Here is a 21,682-nt window from a genome sequence, read left to right on the forward strand (position 1 = left end):
TACACTTAGCTCATCCAGACCTGGTGACTTCCCTTCCTTCATCTTGCCCACTGCCTCTTCCATTTATCCCTATGTAAGGTCTTTTTCTATTTGCTACTCCTCCTCTTTGTTCCCCTTGGCTTGTTCCTCATCATCCAGGTCTCCATTCAGGTTTAAGAGTTCTTCAAAATACTCATTTCACGTATTCTTTACTTCCTCCTTATTCTCTACATCTTGGCCAATTTTGTTCACCATTCGGGCATAATATGTCCTTTAGTAACTACTAGTATACTTAGTAAATTAGTGCCACTTGTGGTGATGTATGTGCAACTTCCAGAATCTCAGGAGGAAAAAATATGAAAAATGAAGACAATCTCACAGAACATGTCAAAGAAAGGTAATGGAGTTCTTTCCATGTTCCCCAGATTTAACAATACTGTACAACCAAGCACACAAAGTAACATAAAGGATATTATGTGCTGGCAGTTTCAGGGTAAACTGAAATAGTTTCCACAGCAATGTGGCTAAACCAGCAGTTCACTATTATCGGACTATCTAGATACTGGTTGTTGTCATGCAAAGTGACTGTTAGTTATATCAAAAAGAATAGTCTCCTGAGTAAACTAAAGTTACAAGGAGACAGAATGTCTGAACAGTATTCACTTCAACAAGAAAAAAGTCCAAGTACTTGTGACAGATACATTTAAAAGTAGGAAAAAAAAAATTACCAAACTTTCGCAGTAACCTGCTGCCCAAAGAAGACACAAGTTGGGCCACTATGGAAACCACAGTGTGCAACGACATTCAAATGGCGTGCCCAAAGCTACCCGAGGTGGCCGCCAGGGGCAGCACTGTCACCAACCACAGCCACTTGGACTGCTGTGTGTACACAACATGAAGCAGTGATACAAGGAGACAGCATCTTCAAAAGGCTATACATGGGGCTTTGGGCTCTAAGTCATCTACGAGGGCGGTTCAGAAAGTAACCTCCGATCGGTCACAGTGCGGGTTGTGGGGGGAGTAGCGACGCCATCTGTGCGGTCACGCACTCAACAGGTCAGTCGGCATCAAGCCGTGGTCGAGTGAACGTCGTACCTGCGCTAGTTTAGTTTTTGTGGCAGTTTGAAATGTGTGCTGCAATAGAAAACCCCGCCAAATGTGAAGTGCGTGCTGTCATAAGGTTTTTTACAGCCAAAGGATATTCTGCAGCAGCTATTCATCGTGAGCTTTGTGCCGTGTACGGACCAAGAGTTATGAGTGAAGGAGCTGTCCGAGAATGGGTACATTTATTTAAAAGTGGACGAGAAAACGTTCATGATGAAGAGAGGAGTGGTAGACCATCATTGATGACTGACGAACTCGCTCAGACAGTTGATGCAAAAGTTCGTGAAAATCGACGTTTCTCAATGTCGGAGTTGTCTACTGGTTTTCCACAGATTTCGGTTTTCCACAGATTTCTAAGACTCTCTTGTACGAGATAGTGACAGCAAGATTGGGTTACCGTAAGTTCTGTGCACGATGGGTGCCCAAAATTCTTACCGACCACCACAAAACTCAAAGAATGGCCTCTGCATTAGACTTTCTGTCACGTTATGAGGACGAAGGAGAACCATTGTTAAACAGAATCGTGACCGGTGATGAAACCTGGATTAAGTACGTGAACCCTGAGACAAAAGAACAATCAAAGATGTGGGCACATTCAAATTCGCCTACCAAACCAAGAAAAGCATCGCAAGATTTTTCTGCCAGAAAACTGATGGCAACGGTGTTTTGGGATGCCAAAGGGGTGTTGTTGGTTGAATTCATGGAACGTGGTACGACCATTAATCAAGACGTGTACTGTGAAACAATAAAAAAGTTACGACGGGCTATACAGAACAAACGCCGTGGTATGCTGACTTCCGGTATCGTTTTTTTGCACGATAACGCCCGTCCTCACTCTGCTCGCAGAACAACGGCCCTTCTTGAGTCCTTCAAGTGGGACGTTATCAACCATCCACCTTACAGCCCAGACCTGGCGCCAAGTGATTATCACCTCTTCATGCATTTGAAGAAATGGCTCGGGTCACAGCGGTTTGATGACGACGAAGAGCTCAAAGATGCGGTCACAGGCTGGCTCCAGGCACAAGCGGGTGATTTTTATGCAGAAGGAATTTCAAAGCTTGTGAAGAGATACGATAAGTGCCTCAATCGCTATGGAGACTATGTAGAAAAATAGTGCAAAGATGTAGTTGTAAGATGTATATATTAAAATATTTTTATTTAACTTGGTGTATTTTTTTAAATCAACCGGAGGTTACTTTCTGAACGGCCCTCGTATTTATTTGAGACTTGTAATTACCTTCACTGAGCTCTTGTTGTTGTCGTCACTTTGTGACTCTGCCTTCACTGTATTGTTTACGTCACTGCATGACCCAATAAATTTTTATTTCTTTTTATGCCCATGTGTTTCCTTGTGTTCATAGTTAGAGCACAAGTGGTGACAGGCAAGGGTCAAATTTTTGTGTGTTTCAAATTCTGTGGATTTCTGCCATTTTGCTCTTCCACTGAGGCTTGACTCAAGTAACTTCTGGAGCAACAGCAGGTGCATATGGCCATGTTGGAACACTTGTTAGCCTCACTGATGCAGGTTCCACTGCCAGTTGTTCATCTGCCACCATTCCCGCCCTGCGATGAATCCATGGAAGACTTATGATAAGTGGCTTCATCAATGTTTTGCAGCTTTCCGAATGATTGAAAAGGAGGTCCGAAAGCTCATGTCTTATCATGGACACCCTCATATGTATCACAACTGTGTCAGTTAATTCCTTTAAATAACCATCTTTTTTTTTCTTTTGATGATATGTGTAGTTTGCTGTCCACCTATAACCACAAGTGTACAAATTACTCTGCATGTTAAATTCTACCAATGTCATAAACAGCCACAACAATCATCTTGCAACTGGGCATCTAAGCTTGACCAGAGACATGATTATTCATTCAGATCTAGATTAGGAGATGTGTCAATGTGCCCTTCAGCTTGAGGACCCTACGCTGGAGGAGGTTTTGAATATTACACAGTCATTCGACGTCTCCTGTGCCATGGGCCACCAACTACCGTCTTTGAGTGACATCACCATTGTTGACAGTGTGCAACCCCAGATCACGGAGTCAAGCGCATTGGGGGGACAGGTGCTAGCGACAGAACAAACAAGCCAACCGGCCCAATACGGACAAACATGTCATCGGCAGCAGGAACAGCAAATGCCACGTAATTCATGCCCCTCGTTTCAAACAGCATGAGCAGGTGGCCTGCTCCAAGGGCTGTACCTCTTGCCACAAATGTAAAGAAAAAGGTCACACATCAGTGATATTTATATCTTTGTCCACCCATGGAAAATTTGCAGGACTCAATGGGCATCAACTTCATACCATTTTGTCATTGTGTTCACATTGCCATCAGGTCACAACATTAACTGAATTGTGGGTGATGGTTCAGCCATTACTACTACAAGTCGACGGAGGGGGGGGTGGGGGGGGGGGGTTACCGTGTCCTTGCTCAACTCTCATACATATACCAGTCTAGGGTTCCCACCACTGGCACACAGTTTACTGTCAATTCTAAGGTACGACAAACAGCAGATTCCTATTCATGGTAAATTTACACAATCTATAACTCAGCTGTCTGTAAGATTAAATATTTGGTGGTCAGTTATGTGAGTACTGAAAATTTGTTTGGGTTAGATGCCTTTACTGCTTTTGGTTTTTCCTATCATGAATGTGGTGCATCTGGTGTCAGATCAAGTGCCATATCACGAACTGGATTCTTTGTAGTCTGAGTTTTCATATCTGTTTGCCCCAGGATTAGGCTGTGCAAATAACTTCACAGTACAGACGGGAATCGAACCCGGGCCCTTAGGATTGACAGTCTGCCACGTTGACCACTCAGCTACCGGGGGCGGACAGTGTATTAGTGATCATAAAGAAGCTAACTGGTCGGGTTTGGTGCTGTGGTGACCTCAAGAACAACAATGCATAGTTGGTCATCAACACTTACCCCATTCCTTGAGAGGGGGAATTGCCCACAGAGCTGGCTGGGGGTCAATTCTTTCCAAAAATTGACTTGGCCGAAGGCTAGCTTCAGAGTCCACTGTATGAGAAACCAAAATAGTTGCTTGTGGTTAATATGGCTTTATGCCTTTTTCAATATCAATCACTAATGTTTAGGGTTGCTTGTACACCTTCCATCTTTCAACATTTTTTAGGACAGGTTATGTTGGTTGTCCTTTGCATTAACTGTCTTGACGACATCATCATGACAGATGCTAACACAGAGGATCACCTACATTACTTCTGTTTTCCAAGCTGTGAGTCTCAAATGTAATCTCACTAATTCTCTCTTTGCCAGCATTCCGTTGTTTATTTGGGTCATGAAATTTCCTGGCAGTGTGTGTCCCACAATATAACATCTCACCACCATTACAGCTTTGCCCCATGATGTATGCAATTTCGGTGAGTGCCTGTCCATACAGTTCATAGGCCCACTTATAGAGGCCACCTGGGTCTGCCCCCCGGTACGCTCTGGTGAACCGCGAAGGAAACAGCATTATTAAAACAATCAAAAATGAGTGTTCAGCCTATTCTTTACACTGTTACTGTTGTCCAATCAATGTGTTCAATGCTACGCACAACCTGTATCTTACATGTTGCACTATAAAGTACTTTGTTCCATAAATAGTGTTTGTTCTAGTTGTAAAGTGGGTTACGGACGGAAAAGACCCACTGTGGTTTAACAGCGCAATTCAGAGAATTCTCAGGAAGCAAAGACAGTTGCACTCGCAGTACAAGAAAGATCGGGAGAATGAGGAAAGGCAAAAGTTAGTAGAGATTCATGCTGCTGTAAAAAGAGTAATGCGCGAAGCATACAACCACTACCTCAGTCATACCTTAGCAAAAGATCTTGCTGAAAACCCAAGGAAATTCTGGTCTTACGTAAAATCGGTAAGCGTGTCAAAGGCTTCCATCCTGATCAGTCTGGCCTGGCAACGGAAGCCAAAATTTTAAATTTAGCATTTGAGAAATCTTTCACGCAGGAGGATCATACAAACATACTGCCGTTTGAGTCTCATACAGATTCCCATATGGAGGACATAGTGATAGACATCCCTGAGGTTGTGAAGCAGCTGAATGGGTTGAAAATAAATAAATCACCAGGTCCTGATGGGATTCCAATTCGGTTTTACAGAGAGTACTCTACTGCATTGGCTCCTTACTTAGCTTGCATTTATCGTGAATCTCTTGCCCAATGCAAAGTCCTCAGCGACTGGAAAAAAGTGCAGGTGACGCCTGTATATAAAAAGGGTAGAAGGATGGATCATCAAAATTACAGACCAATATCCTTAACATCAGTTTGTTGCAGGATTCTCGAACATATTCTCAGTTCGAATATAATGAATTTCCTTGAGACAGAGAAGTTGCTGTCCATGCATCAGCACGGCTTTAGAAATCACCGCTCCTGCGAAACACAACTCGCTCTTTTTTGACATGATATCTTGCGAACCATGGATAAAGGGTATCAGACGGATCCCATATTCCTTGACTTCCGGAAAGCGTTTGACTCAGTGCCCCACTGCAGACTCCTAACTAAGGTACAAGCATATGGGATTGGTTCCCAAATATGTGAGTGGCTCAAAGACTTCTTAAGTAATACAACCCAGTACATTGTCCCCAATGGTGAGTGTTCATCGGAGGTGAGGGTATCATCTGGAGTGCCCCAACAAAGTGTGGTAGGTCCGCTCTTGTTTTCTATCTACATAAATGATCTTTTGGATAGGGTGGATAGCAATATGCGGCTGTTTGCTGATGATGCTGTGGTGTACAGGAAGGTGTCGTCGTTGGGTGACTGTAGGAGGATACAAGATGACTTGGACAGGATTTGTGATTGGTGTAAAGAATGGCAGCTAACTCTAAATATAGATAAATGTAAATTAATGCAAATGAATAGGAAAAAGAATCCTGTAATGTTTGAATACTACATTAGTAGTGTAGCGCTTGACACAGTCACGTCGTTTAAATCTTTGGGCGTAACATTGCAGAGCGATATGAAGTCGGACAAGCATGTAATGGCAGTTGTGGGGAAGGCGGATAGTCGTCTTCGGTTTATTGGTAGAATTTTGGGAAGATGTGGTTCATCAGTAAAGGAGACTGCTTATGAAACACTAATACGACCTATTCTTGACTACTGCTCGAGCATTTGGGATCCCTATCAGGTCGAATTGAAGAAGGACATAGAAGCAATTCACAGGTCAGCTGCTAGATTTGTTACTGGTAGGTTTGATCATCATGCGAGTGTTACGGAAATGCTTCAGGAACTCGGGTGGGAGTCTCTGGAGGAAAGGAGGTGATCTTTTCGTGAATCGCTACTGAGGAAATTTAGAGAACCAGCATTTGAGGCTGACTGCAGCACAATTTTACTGCCGCGAACTTATATTTCGCAGAAAGACCACAAAGATAAGATAAGAGAGATTAGGGCTCGTACAGAGGCATATAGGCAGTCATTTTTCCCTCGTTCTGTTTGGGAGTGGAACAGGGAGAGAAGATGCTAGTTGTGGTACGAGGCACCCTCCGCCACGCACCGTACGGTGGGTTGCAGAGTATGTATGTAGATGTAACAAACTTGGAAACAAGGATGGGATCAAGTTTGTCATAGTAAGAACAAACATGAGGTATAGAGCAAAATGTAAGATACAGGTTTGCTTAGCACTGAACACATTGATTGGACAACAGCAATGCAGCATAAAAAATAGGCCGAGCACTCATTTGCGATTACTTCAATAATGCTGTTTTTCATAAGTGAAAATACATCCCCCCTCCCCTTCGTCTAATCTTCATGAACTTCAGGCATTTCTCAACAACATGGCATACTATTGTAAGTTTATTCCCAGAGCGGCAATTATTGCCTACCCACTGCATCTATTACTGCAGAAATGTTCTCCTTTTGTTTGATCTGTAGCTTATGAGCATGCTTTTGTGCAGCTTAATGATAGCCTTCACTCTGTGTCATGTTTTACAATATTCTATAGGGACTGGCCATGCTGCCACAGAGGATCACCTACATTACTTCTGTTCTACAGGCTGTGAGCCTCAAATGTAATTTCACTAATAGATGCGTCCAAGTACAGGATGGAAGTGGTCCTGGCCCAACACCATTCAGATGGCTCCGAACAGCCTATTACCTTTGCACCAACAACACTCAACTAGCTCAGCAACTTTATTCTCAGGTGGAAAGAGGTGTTCTTGCTATTGTCTAGGCCTTAAAAAATCCATTCATAGTGTAAAATTTCATTAAACTACTGACCATAAGCCTTTGGTTTCCCTGTTTAGTCCATCGTTGTCCTTGTCAGAGAAAGCCACTCGTCATCTTCAGCACTTGTCCCAGCACAATTAAAACATTCATTTTTGTCCCAAGTCGCAACATAAAAATGAGGATGGTCTGTACTGGCTCCCCATGGGCCTTGACGCCTCATTTGACAAGAAGTAACTGCTTGGTTCTCACCTGGATATCGAGGCAAGGAACATGGTGGATGTCTTCTCCATCACCAGTTCCCATGTTGCCTCTGCTGTGGCAGCAGATCGGATGCTATGGTGCAAGTTGTGCACATGGTACAACAGAAGTGGCCAGACTGTCGTTGGGCTGGGCATTGGACCCACTCTGCAATTATTACACATTGTGTTAGTGCCTCTCCCTCTTGTCGGTGGAAGGATTCATTCCCTGTGAGGTGGTTCTGGTGGCTATGTGGCAGGAGGTCCTCCTGACATTTGAGCCACTGGGGGATCTCTTGCATAAGAAGGAAGATGGACACAGAGGCCAAAAGTCTGCCGAGTTCCTGCACAGCTATCAGCAATTGATGCTGCTCAACCTCTTGCTGCCAAGCAGGTGTCCCCCAGAGGCACCAATTTCATTGACATTTGTGCTCAGCATACCAGGCTGGGTCTGGGGTTTTAGGTGGTGTCCTCACGCGATTCCAGTCATTGTCCATAGCCAGCACAATCACCACATCTTCATGGTTCACATTGAAGATCATCTCATGGCATGTCACCAGAGCCAGTTGTGTCCCAGGATGGGTGTGGGTCCCTCTCCTCAGGCTGTGGGTTTCCATCTCATTCTTCATCACCCCTGGCCACTCTGGACAGGCCTGACCATGTCCACCTTCCCCAGCAATGGGTGATGAGTTTGCTGCCTGCGATGAGTGCCAAAACCTCCCAATGCGCTGAGCATATGCTGCTGTCAGCAGCGACAGTATTTGGTTCTCTCCCCAGAGCCTCTCCTCTCCAGTCCACCATTGACTCTTGTTGTGGAATCTGACGTCCAGATGGCTCCTGCCCCCTATTGCTGGTCCTGTCCACTAGTCGCCCCTGGGTCCATGGGTGATGGGAGTGCCCTCATCCCAACCACTTTTGTCCATACACACTGATCGGGGTGGACTGGGAATTTTTCGCACATTTGACTGCCACCCCCAATATTGCCACAGACACCATAATATTCTTTGCAGAAACAGCATCACAGACTGCGGCACCTGGTCACTCCCCTAGCAAGGAAGGAGGAGTGTTGTAACCTGCCATTTACTAGACCTACCATTCACAGTAGACGCATGTGGGGCCACTACGGCAAGCATAGTGTATGCTGACATCCAAATGGCCTGCTGCCATAGACAGCACCATCACCAACTGCAGTCACCTGGATAGCCGCACACAAACAACAAGAAGCCAGCAACACAAGATGGAGACAGCATCTTCATCTTCATAAAGCTATACACAGGCCTCCGGGATCTCAGTTGCTGCGTGTTCAAGACTCGTAACTACCTTCAGTGAGTTCTTATTGTTGTCACTTCATGACTCTGCCTTCATTGTATTCTTGTTGATGTTACTCCATGACCCAATAAATCTGTATTTCTTCTATGTCTCTGTGTTTCTTTGTGTTCCTAATTAGATCAACTTTCAGAGTTGTTAGTTCCTATTTCAAGGAGGAAAGAGGAATACACTGGAGAAGCTTGGAAAAGAGGGGTAAGTCACTCAGTTCCCAAGTTGAGAAATACCCACCTTCAGCGAGGAACGAGGTGACAAACAGGAAGAGGGAGATGTCAGAGAGAGTAGGAGGTTAAATGTTGTATACTGGTAAGCACACTTCCACCTTCAGTCCAAAGATATTATACAGTCAGAGGAAAAGAACAGAAATAAGAATTCAAATAAAAAGTGCAATTAAAAACTAGGAGGAAATAGAGACACAGAAAACTTCTTGAAATGCATTTTCCTGCTTTTGGTACCCTGTGTAGTTTGCTGAATAAATGTCCTTTTGGAGAATAGTTTTAACTTTTGGGCAAAGATCTCCTTCTGAAGTAGAAAATACACACACATCCCTAAGGAATTTGTCTGAAAGCTTAAATATTTTAGCAGTCTTTTTCAGTATGCCTGTCTGCAATTCAAGGCCGTAGTCCTAATGGAAATTCTTTCACAATAAAAATGCCTTGCATCTTATCCCCAAAATGATGACAACAGAGATGTTACCACTGACAAAAAATTCAATTGCTTCCCTTCCTCAATTCAGACTTGTGAGTAAGTCTTTTATTATCATTTTTTATATTTATGTACTTTCTTCCTTTTCCCTCTGCTGCTCCCCTGTAAAATACTTTTAGATTTGAAAATTCATGCGTCAATATTTTCTTTTCCTTTTGTTGTTATTCTGCCCACAATTCTATGCTTTGCTGACAATGATCTCTCTGATTTATATTTTGATGTTAATTGCACAGGAAACTTTTACATTACCTGGAGTGGTATATCATAATCAAGTTCAAATTTTTGAACTTTTTCCTCCCAAGGTAGAAATTTCTTAGTTTCATGGTCAACAAAATAATTAAAAACAGTTCCTTGTGATGGAAATTTCACCGTCTTAAATTCATTTGCCCACCATTTTGAAAATTCCACACGGTAATCTATCAACTGTTCAGAAACAAGCAGACAAAAATGATAGACACAGTTACAAAGAAGTTATAAAGCCTATATTAATACAAATTAAACCATCCTTTTACTCACCTGATCTTGGCAAATTGCAGCACCAAAAGCCCAGACACAAGCAAAGACAAAATATATCTCATACCATTCCTTTGGACAGTCATTTGGCAGATTTGCAGGTATTATGAGACAGTCTAATAGGTGGCACAGCATTTGTATATGTGAAATTTCAGCTATGGGAGTTACTTTCTTAAATCGCGTTCTCAGAGCTTCAAGGCATGAAGGAATGTACTTGTCAAATAAGACAATGAGATTTGATCTCTCAGCTTGGTGTTCTCTAGTCTCCACCCAACTGGTGACATACCTAAATAAATGAATATTTAAAAAAGTTATCATACCTGTAACCAAATTAATATGCATTACTACTTAATTGATAAAGGATACATATAGAGTGTGTATAGTAACAAATACAACAATAAGGAAGAAACGTCCATAAATTATGAAACTGAGCAAAAGATTACAAGGCAAACATATTCCCTTCCGCACTGTGGAAGAAATGGATGAAATACAGACCTCAGGAGGGAATAAAGGGACTAGAATGATGGGAGAGAGAAAGAACTGGGAGGGGGGGGGGGGGGGAGAGCATATTTATTATCTGGTTAATGTAAACTGCTTCTTATCTGCACAAGTATGACCTCTTCACAATTTAAGTGCATATACTTTGCCAGTGGTCCTCCTAGGTAAGCTGCACTTGCACAACTGTGAGTATTGATGCAGATTTCAGTCATACTGTAAATTATTCCCGAAGAAACGTACTTGGCCAAACACAAGCTTCATACTTCGAGTATATGGAAATGTTACTACTTTCTTGAAACATACATATGCACAAAACATCTTACACCAATCCATCTATTAGATTAATCACAAAACAATGTTGTTCTGTCCATTTTTATCTTTAGCTTTCTTTTCCTGTATGCTAAAGCAATTGCATCCTTACAGCTACACATTATTCTAAAGCACATTTCTAAATCTTTGACATGGTCAACCTCAGGGTCTAAAACTGTCCAGCTATTTTACACATTTTTAAAGAGTTGACCTCCATTCACTCATAGACTCATTCAATATAAATCTGTGAAAAACATGAATCCTACACTTGTTACACTGAGCAAAGTTCCTCAATGTTTCATGCTCAATACTGCTTTGTCTTCTCTCACAAGTCGCACTTCTAAACAGATTGGATTTCCTTCTGGTATTTCTTCTCAATGTCAATGATTCATTTCTGTAAGTCAAAATTACGTTAAAATGAATGCAACAGTCTGGTTGTTTACAGTCAGCGGTACATTCTTGTGTCAAATAAGATATTTAACAACACCATACAGCTTGGTCTACCCAGTTAAAGATATAAAGCAGCTTACAACTTTATTTTTCTTCCTTTGCTTCTTCTCACACATCAAAATAAATATGAGAAGTAATGGGCACAAATGATGGTAAAATCCTTCCCCTTACCAAATATTCATGTTATCTTTTCAGCATTTTCATCCAGTGTTTCAGTGCCCTTTCCACACGCCACCCCTGATGCCAATTACAGTGATGTTCCTGTATAAGTCCAATACATGTGCAGTAGACGTGCTTTTCAAGCTTTGTGCTTGACAAGCCTATTACAGGACTTTACAGGTCCAACCAGATGCTGTTCTTCATCTACACTCTTCGAAGTACACAACAGGACTGTGAGACTCAGATAAATCAAAAACTGTTTGCCCATTCCCCACTCACGTACCTTATGACACAGTCACACTCATTACCACTGGCTCTCTCCCAATCTGATGCAGCAACCCTACAGCAAGCATTGAAAACAAGAATCAAGAATCAAGAATTTTATTCACCATAGATCATTTTACAATGATATTGGCTTTGTCATACAGGACGTAATAGTACATACATAAAATAAAATAAACTAGTGTCAGGACATTATTGAATACATTTTAAGCATGGTAGTGTACCAAATTACACCAGTATAGTTTCTAAAAGTTAATGCAATAAGCTATACTATAATATAATATAGTACTGTATTGTATATTGTATACACTATGTAATTACACATGATTAACCACAGCACACAATAATATGTTTAACTACAGACAACTTTTAAATGGTAATATCCTCATCAGGGATCTCAAAGAATTCTTTAATGTCACAGAATAGATGATATGACAGCCAGCTGTACCACTTAATTTAAAAAAAAATTATATCCATAGACTGAACATGAACTGGCAGTTTACTGAACATTTTGAGTGGGTTTACTTAGTGGGAATTTCCTGTTCTTGCTAATCTGTGGCATGGTATGTCTAAATTACCCTTAGCCCTGGTGTTGTGTTCATACATTTCTCCTCTGGCAATAAATTCTGAAACATTGTCTTTAATATAGAGTATAGACACATAGATATATAAATTTATAATTGTGAGTTTGGAAATAGCACCAAATGTGAAATCCATCCCATCATTGGTTTGTTCTGCTTACTGTCCTATATATATTAGTGCTTCAATCCATAAGGTAGCAAGAACTTCTTTACTAAGCTCCAGGCTTCAAAGATAATGGCAAATGTCTTCTACGTGCTTAATACAGGCCCACTGGCTCCAAGCTGCTGTCTTTCCTACATTCAAGTCAAACTTTAATTGCACATACAAAAATTCGTTTTTCTTTGATCTAAATATATCATACATATTTGCATCTCTCTCTCTCTCTCTCTAACACACACACACACACACACACACATACACACACACACACACACACACACACACACACACACGCGCGCGCAAACACAAACACACATGCCCACTGTCATCTCGGAGCACTAAGGTCTGACAGCTTCTACTGCATCTGGTGTTGAGCATCAATCATTGCTGTGGTGGGTAGTGGGGGTGTGGATGAGATACTGGCCAGGGAATGGGAAGAAACAGAGATTAGTGAAGGCTGGGGCTAGGAGGCATCACAGAAATTAAGGATATGTTGCAGGGAGAGTTCCCACCTGCACAATTCAGAAAAGAAGAAACTAGATAGCACAGGCAGTAAAGCACTCACTGAAGACAAGCTCATCAGGTTACACAGCATGCTCAGCAACTGAGTGATTCAGTTATCTCTTGGCTACAGTTTGGTGGTGGCCATTCAGGTGGAGAAACAGCTCATTAGTGGTCAGGCCCATGTAAAATTCACAACAGTGGTTGCAGCTAAGTTGGTAGATCATATGACTGCTTTCACAAGTGGCCCTGCCTCCAATGGGATAGGAGATGCCTCTGATAGGACTGGCATAGGTGATAGTGGGAGGATGTATGGGACAGGTCTTGCTTATAGGTCTACAGCATGGTTATGAGTCATGGGGCAATGGGTTTGGAGCAAGGATGGAATGGGAGCAGATAAGGATATTGTGCAGGATGGGTGCACAGCAGAATACCACTGTAGGAGGGGTGGGATATTTCTCATTTCAGAAAGATAGTTGAAAAGCAACAATCTCAGTGCCCGACTTCAGTGACTACTTCACAGCCTTTGCCATCTAGATTCTTCCATCCAACACAAGCTTTTTCTGAAATGCACAGGTGGGAAATCTCTCTGCAACATATTCCTCAGTCCCAAACCCCTCTGACCTCAATCTCCACTAGTCCCTGTCCTCCAGCTGCCTATATACTTCCCTGCTCCCACTCTAGACTCACATAAGCTTTCTATCCCACCAGCACACCTGCATAGTCCTTCCCCCCTTTTATATGCCTCTCATCTCACAACTACTCACATTAGATGCAGTAGCAGTTAGGCCTTAGCATCACAAGATGACAGTGGCCCTGAGTATGTGTGTTGTGTGTGTGTGTGTGTGTGTGTGTGTGTGTGTGAGAGAGAGAGAGAGAGAGAGAGAGAGAGAGAGAGAGAGAGAGAGAGAGAGTTTTGCATGTGTCAAGTGAATGTGCATTTTGTTTTGTCTGCATCTGATGAAAGACTTAGTTCAATAGTTAATACTACCTAGCAGTCCTTTTTTATGTATCTGCTAGTCAGTGCCTCCTACTTGTGGTGGATAACAGTCCATCCTTTTCTTATTGTTATGCCTTTGAATACAACCTTAAGTCTCAGGAGGTAAGCAGTGTCAGAATTCCACAGGAAAATATTTTTATTTTATTAAAAGTGGCTGCTGCATTTGTTGGCTGTTTAAGGATTTAGTTACACAGGCTTAAAAGAGTACAGAAAGAGGAATCTGTCTCAAAATTTACTGCAATGAGTAGCTATACCATGATACATAAATGATATGAATATAATAGAGGGAAACATTCCACGTGGGAAAAAATATATCTAAAAGGAGAGATGATGAGACTTACCAAACAAAAGCGCTGGCAGGTCGATAGACACACAAACAAACACAAACATACACACAAAATTCAAGCTTTCGCAACCAACGGTTGCCTCATCAGGAAAGAGGGAAGGAGAGGGAAAGACGAAAGGATTTGGGTTTTAAGGGAGAGGGTAAGGAGTCGTTCCAATCCCGGGAGCGGAAAGACTTACCTTAGGGGGAAAAAAGGACAGGTATACACTCGCACACACACACACATATCCATCCGCATTCTTGTCAAGTTGTGCCACAAACTCCTCTCCTCCCCAATTCTGTTCAATACCTCCTCATTAGTTATGTGATCTACCCATCTAATCTTCAGCATTCTTCTGTAGCACCACATTTCCAAAGCTTCTATTCTCTTCTTGTCCAAACTATGTATTGTCCATGTTTCACTTCCATACAGGGCTACACTCCATACAAACACTTTCAGAAACGACTTCCTGGCACTTAAATCTATACTCGATGCTAACAAATTTCTCTTCTTCAGATACGCTTTCCTTGCCATTGCCAGTCTACATTTTATATCCTCCTACCTCGACCATCATCAGTTATTTTGCTCCCCAAATAGCAAAAATTCCTAATCTAATTCCCTCAGCATCACCCAACTTAGTTAGGCTACATTCCATTATCCTCGTTTTGCTTTTGTTGATGTTCATCTTATATCCTCCTTTCAAGACACTGTCCATTCCGTTCAACTGCTCTTCCAAGTCCTTTGCTGTCTTTGATAGAATTACAATGTCATCGGCGAACCTCAAAGTTTTCATTTCTTCTCCATGGATTTTAATACCTACTCCGAATATTTCTTTTGTTTCCTTTACTGCTTGCTCAATATACAGATTAAATAACATCAGGGAGAGGCTACAATCCTGTCTCACTCCCTTCCCAACCACTGCTTCCCTTTCATGCCCCTCGACTCTTATAACTGCCATCTGTTTTCTGTACAAATTGTAAATAGCCTTTCGCTCCCTGTATTTTACCCCTGCCACCTATAGAATTTGAAAGAGAGTATTCCAGTCAACACTGTCAAATGCTTTCTCTAAGTCTACAACTGCTAGAAATGTAGGTTTGCCTTTCCTTAATCTTCTTCTAAGATAAGTCGTAAGGTCAGTATTGCCTCACATGTTCCAATATTTCTATGTAATCCAAACTGATCTTCCCCGAGGTCAGCTTCTGCCAGTTTTTCCATTCGTCTGTAAAGAATTCGCATAAGTATTTTGCAGCTGTGACTTATTAAACTGATAGTTCAGTAATTTTCACATCTGTCAACACCTGCTTTCTTTGGGATTGGAATTATTATATTCTTCTTGAAGTCTGAGGGTATTTCACCTGTCTCAAACATCTTGCTCACCAGATGGTAGAGTTTTTTCAGGACTGGCTCTCCCAAGGCCGTCAGTAGTTCTAATGGAATGTTGTCTACTCCTGAAGCCTTGTTTCGATCAGGTCTTTCAGTGCTCTGTCAAACTCTTCACGCAGTATCATATCTCCCATTTCATCTACATCCTCTTCCATTTCCATAATATTGTCCTCAAGTACATCGCCCTTGTATAGACCCTCTATATACTCCTTCCACCTTTCTGCTTTCCCTTCTTTGCTTAGAACTGGGTTTCCATCTGAGCTCTTGATATTCATACAAGTGGTTCTCTTTTCTCCAAAGGTCTCTTTAATTTTCCTGTAGGCAGTGTCTATCTTACCCCTAGTGAGACAAGCCTCTACAACCTTACATTTGTCCTCTAGCCATCCCTGCTTAGCCATTTTGCATTTCCTTCATCAATTAAATTCAATATTTCTTCTGTTACCCAAGGATTTCTACTAGCCCTCATCTTTCTATCTACTTGATCCTCTGCTGCTTTCACTAAGTCATCTCTCAGAGCTACCCATTCTTCTTCTACTGTACTTCTTTCCCACATTCCTGTCAATTGTTCCCTTATGCTCTCTCTCTGAAACTCTGTACACCATCTGGTTTAGTCAGTTTATCCAGGTCCCATCTTCTTAAATTCCCACCTTTTTGCAGTTTCTTCAGTTTTAAACTACAGTTCATAACCAATAGATTGTGGTCAGAGTCCGCATCTGCCCCTGGATATGTCTTACAATTTCAAACCTCGTTCGTAAATCTCTGTCTTACCATTATATAATTTATTTGATACCTTCCAGTATCTCCAGGATTCTTCCATGTATACAACCTTCTTTTATGATTCTTGAACCAAGTGTTAACTATGATTAAGTTATGCTCTGTGCAAAATTCTACCAGGCGGCTTCCTCTTTCATTTCTTACCCCCAATCCATATTCACCTACTATGTTTCCTTCTCTCCCTTTTCCTACTCTCGAATTCCGGTCACCCATGACTATTAAATTTTCGTTTCCCTTCACTACCTGAATAATTTCTTTTATCTCATCATACATTTCATCGATTTCTTCATCATCTGCAGAGCTAGTTGACATATAAACTTGTACTACTGTAGTAGGCGTGGGCTTTGTGTCTATCTTGGCCACAATAATGCGTTCACTATGCTGTTTGTAGTAGCTTACCCGCACTCCTATTTTTTTTTATTCATTATTTAACCTACTCCAGCATTGCCCCTATTTGATTTTGTATTTGTAACCCTGTATTCACCTGACCAAAAGTCTTGTTCCTCCTGCACTGAACTTCACTAATTCCTGCTATATCTAACTTTAACCTATCCATTTCCGTTTTTAAATTTTCTAACCTACCTGCCCGATTAAGGGATGTGACATTCCACACTCCGATCCGTAGAACGCCAGTTTTCTTTCTCCTGATAACGACGTCCTCTTGAGTAGTACCCGCCCGGAGATTCGAATGGAGGACTATTTTACTTCCGGAATATTTTACCCAAGAAGACGCCATCATCATTTAACCATACAGTAAAGCTGCATGCCCTCGGGAAAAATTACAGCTGTAGTTTCCCCTTGCTTTCAGTCGTTCGCAGTACCAGCACAGCAAGGCCGTTTTGGTTAGTGATGCAAGGCCAGATCAGTCAATCATCCAGACTGTTGCCCCTGCAACTACTAAAAAGGCTGCTGCCCCTCTTCAGGAACCACACATTTGTCTGCACAAGAACCAAACATTGTCCGGATTTCATACATATGTCATTTTGAAGCGAAACCCTGAAAGGCCCCCCACCCCACCCCCCTTCTCCACCCCATGTATACTGTGAGGGCATAGTTTGGTAATTTTCCAACAGTCATCGCTATTCGCAAACATGTCCGTGCTACAGAAGAGGATAGCTGTTTCACAAAATGGCATCCACCATCACCAGATCTCACTTGGTGTTACTTTCTTCTGTGGAAATCACTCAAACTAACTCCAATCATATCTTTTCACACCTTTCAAACCCAGAATACCTCAATATAGGAGTCCTCCAAGGATGTGTGCTGGGCCCAATCCTCTTTTTAATAAACATCAACGATTTTCCACAAAGTGTCAAACATGGTGCATCAGTACTGTTTGCTGATGACAGTAACATCTTAATCAAAGCTGAGTCACCAAGTGTACTCAATGAAAAAGCCAAGGAAACACTTAAGCATGTATGCCAGTGGACAGAGGCTAATAAATTAACCCTAACTGTAAGAAAGAAAAAAAAAAAAAAAAAAAAAAAAAACCAATAGTATTAGTTTCCACTTAAACAGAAAACCGAACAGTACCAAGCTAGTAGTTAATGACGAGCACATAGAATGTGTACCATCAACATGTCGACTCTCAACTAAATTGGACCAAGCACACCACGGTACTTGGAAAGCGAATAGCTTCAGCATGCTATGCACTTAGGATAATAAATTCAGTGTGTAGTAGCTCATGTACTAGAAATGCATATTTTGTCTATGTCCACCCTATAATTAGTTATGGCATATCCTTCTGGGGATCAACAGTGCAGAACAGACAAACAATATTTAAGTTGCAAAAAAGGGTCGTACAAATCATAACAAAAAGTAGCGATAGATCCCATTGCACAGAGTTATTCAAATCTTTGGGTATAGTGACAGTTCTGTGTGAATAGACTTTGCAGACAGTAATATCCATAAAAAAACACATTGAGCAGTTCCTGACAAACAGTTGTATACATGCACATCAAACCAGACACAGACAACACTTCCACCTCTATAAGAAAAACAAATCAAAAACTCAAAATAGCATGTTATATAATGGAATTAAATTGCACAACAACCTTCCACAAGGGGGAAAAAAAAAAAAAAAAAAACCCTCTTCGAAAAGTGTCTTTATACTGTCAGGGACTACTTGGAATGAATCAAACAATGGAAAATCTGGGATGGAATGTAACAATACCAGAAAAGGAAAGTTGCTACTCACCATATAGCAGAGATGCTGAGTTGTAATAGGCACAACAAAAAGATTCACACAATTATAGCTTTCAGCCATTAAGGCCTTTGTCAGCAGTAGACACACATACACGCACGCATACACACACACTCCCCCAAATGCAACTAGCACACACGTCTGCAATCTCAGAGAGCTGAAACCACACTGCGAGCAGCAGCACCAGTGCATGGTGGGAGTGGCGACTGGGTGGGGGTCAGGTTGAGGCTGGGGTGGGGAGCGGGAGGGATAGTATGGTGGAAGTGGCAGACAGTGAAGTGTTGCAGTTTAGACGGAGGGCAGGAAAGAAGGTGCAGAGGGGGAAGGGGGTAAGTAGCAGATAGGAGAGAAATAAAAAGAATTTAAAAGACCACGTGTGGTGGTGAAATGATGGCTGTGTAGTGCTGGAATGGGAACAGGAAGGGGGCTGTGTGGGTGAGGACAGTGACTAACGAAGGTTGAGGCCAGGAGGGTTATGGGAACATAGGATGTATTGCAGGGAAAGTTCCCACCTGCGCAATTCAGAAAAGCTGGTGTTGGTGGGAAGGATCCATATGGCACAGTCATTGAGATGAGGGATATCATGTTCGGCAGCGTGTTCAGCAACAGGGTGGTCCACTTGTTTTTCGGCCACAGTTTGTCGATGGCTGCTCATGTGGACAGTAGGCTGTTGGTTGTCATGCCTACATAGAATGCAGCACAGTGGTTGCAGCTTAGCTTGTAAATCACATGACTGGTTTCACAGGTAGCCCTGCCTTTGATGGGATAGGTGATGTTAGCGACCGGCCTGGAGTATGTGGTGGTAGGAGTATGTATGGGACAGGTCTTGCATCTAGGTCTATTACAGGGGTATGAGTCATGAGGTAAGGAACTAGGACCACAGGTTGTGTAAGGATGGACAAGTATATTGTGTAGGTTCGGTGGAGGGCGGAATACCATGGTATGAGGGGTGGGAAGGATAGTGGGCAGGACATTTCTCATTTCAGGGCACGACGAGAGGTAATCGAAACCCTGGCGGAGAATGTAATTCAGTTGCTTCAGTACCGTATGGTACTGAGTTATGAGGGGAATGCTCCTCTGTGGCCGGACTGTGGGACTTTAGGAGGTGGTGGGATACTGGTAAGATAAGGCACAGGAGATTTGTTTTTGTACAAGGATGGGAGGATAATTACAGTCAGTGAAGGCTTCAGTGAGACCCTCAGTATATTTTGAGAGGGACTGCTCGTCACTGCAGATGTGACGATCATAGGTGGCTAGGCTGTACAGAAGGGACTTCTTGGTATGGAATAGGTGGCAACTGTTGAAGTGGAGGTATTGCTGGTGGTTAGTAGGTTTGATGTGGACGGAGGTACTGATGTAGCCATCTCTGAGGTGAAGGTCAACATCTAGGAACGTGGCTTGTTGGGTTGAGTAGGACCAGGTGAAGCAAATGGGAGAGAAGTTGTTGAGGTTCTGGAGGAATGTGAATAAGGTGTCCTCACCTTCAATCCAGATAACAAAGATGTCACTAATGAATCTGAACCAGGTGAGGGGTTTATGATTCTGGGTTTTTCAGGATTCCTCTAGATGGCCCATGAATAGGTTAGCATAGGATGGTGCCATGCGGGTGCCCATAGCCATACCATGGTTTTTTTTTGTAGGTAATGCCCTCAAAGGAGAAGTAATTGTGGGTGAGGATATAGTTGGGCATGGAGACTAGGAAGGAGGTTGTTGGTTTGGAATCCATAGGGCGTCTGGAAAGGTAGTGTTCGATAGCAGTAAGGCCATGGGCATTAGGAACGTTAGTGTACAGGGAGGTGGCATCAATAGTGACCAGCAGGGCACCGTGTGGTAAACGGACAGGAACTGTGGAGAGTCGGTCGAGGAAATGGTTGGTATCTTTTATATAGGAGGATAGGTTCCAGGTAATAGGTTGAAGGTATTGGTCTACGAGAGCAGAGATTATCTCAATGGGGGCACAATAACTGGCCACAATTGGGCGTCGTGAGTGGTTGGTTTATGGACTTTAGAAAGCATGTAGAAGGTGGGAGTGCTGGAAGTGGTAGGGGTAAGTAGAGAGATGGACTCCGGGAGAGGTTCTGGGATGGGCCTAAGTATTTAAGTAGTGACAGGAATTACTTGGAATGATGTAAATATATAATTATAAGTAAAAATTATCAACTGTGGTATTAAGTGGTTTAACAATATATCTTCATGTTACAATATTCATGAATTTCAACTGTGATAATTATAAATTTGTGAACCTATTGTATATACTGTGCTGACAACATCCATACAATCCTGATTGCCTACGGATGGATAAATAAATAAATAAATAAGAAAGATCTGGTGTATGTACCACCTCTACTACATGATGCAGCAGAGCTCCGGGAGAGAATGCGTGAAGCGACTGCCACAGTCAATGATGCCATGCTGGGACGGGTACGGCAAGAATTCGATTACCATATTGACGTCTGCTGGGTCACTCTTGGTTCACATATTGAATGTTTGTAAAAAAAACTTCCAGAGTATCTCTTCAAAATGCAATATGTATGACATCTGTAAAATGTTTAGATCTTGTGCAATAAATAATTTAAAATGTTCCTCGACCTAATGTACACCCTGTATATAAGGAATAGGAGTAGACCCAAAAATGAATCCTTTTGAACACCCTTTGTGATTTTCACCAGCTCACTAAAATGTTCTACCGTTTCAACATTGAATTACTCAGCACCACTTTTTGCATTCTGTTTGTTGAATATGATTCAAATCAGCTGTGTGTAAAGCTATAAGTCCATAAGACTTAAGTTTTTATAAGAGACTGTCATGATCTACAAAACAAAAAGCCTTGAAAAGATAAAAAAAATACCAACTGGTGACATACTACAGTACTATTTAAGGCTTGTTCTATTTGATGAGTGAATTTATACACAGCACTTATTATCTGCCATTTAGCAGCACACACACTACTTATGTATGTGTTATAATATATATCTAAAAACAAAGATTCTGTAACTTCCCAAATGAAAGTGT

The 21,682-nt window shown here is 42.0% G+C and overlaps 1 protein-coding gene across 1 annotated transcript in view; it reads right to left on the bottom strand.

Annotated features, from left to right (window-relative positions):
• LOC126161033 (dynein beta chain, ciliary-like) overlaps positions 1-21,682 on the bottom strand; it is a 784,705-nt gene that overhangs the window by 96,522 nt on the left and 666,501 nt on the right. Inside the window, exons 44-45 of the mRNA XM_049916954.1 lie at positions 10,048-10,330; positions 9,781-9,954 (exon numbers count right to left, since the gene is read on the bottom strand). Coding sequence (XP_049772911.1) covers positions 9,781-9,954; positions 10,048-10,330 — 457 coding nt within the window. The remainder of the gene's footprint in view (positions 1-9,780; positions 9,955-10,047; positions 10,331-21,682) is intronic.

This window comes from Schistocerca cancellata, chromosome 2 (genome assembly GCF_023864275.1).
Source record: "Schistocerca cancellata isolate TAMUIC-IGC-003103 chromosome 2, iqSchCanc2.1, whole genome shotgun sequence".
Lineage (NCBI taxonomy): Eukaryota > Metazoa > Arthropoda > Insecta > Orthoptera > Acrididae > Schistocerca > Schistocerca cancellata.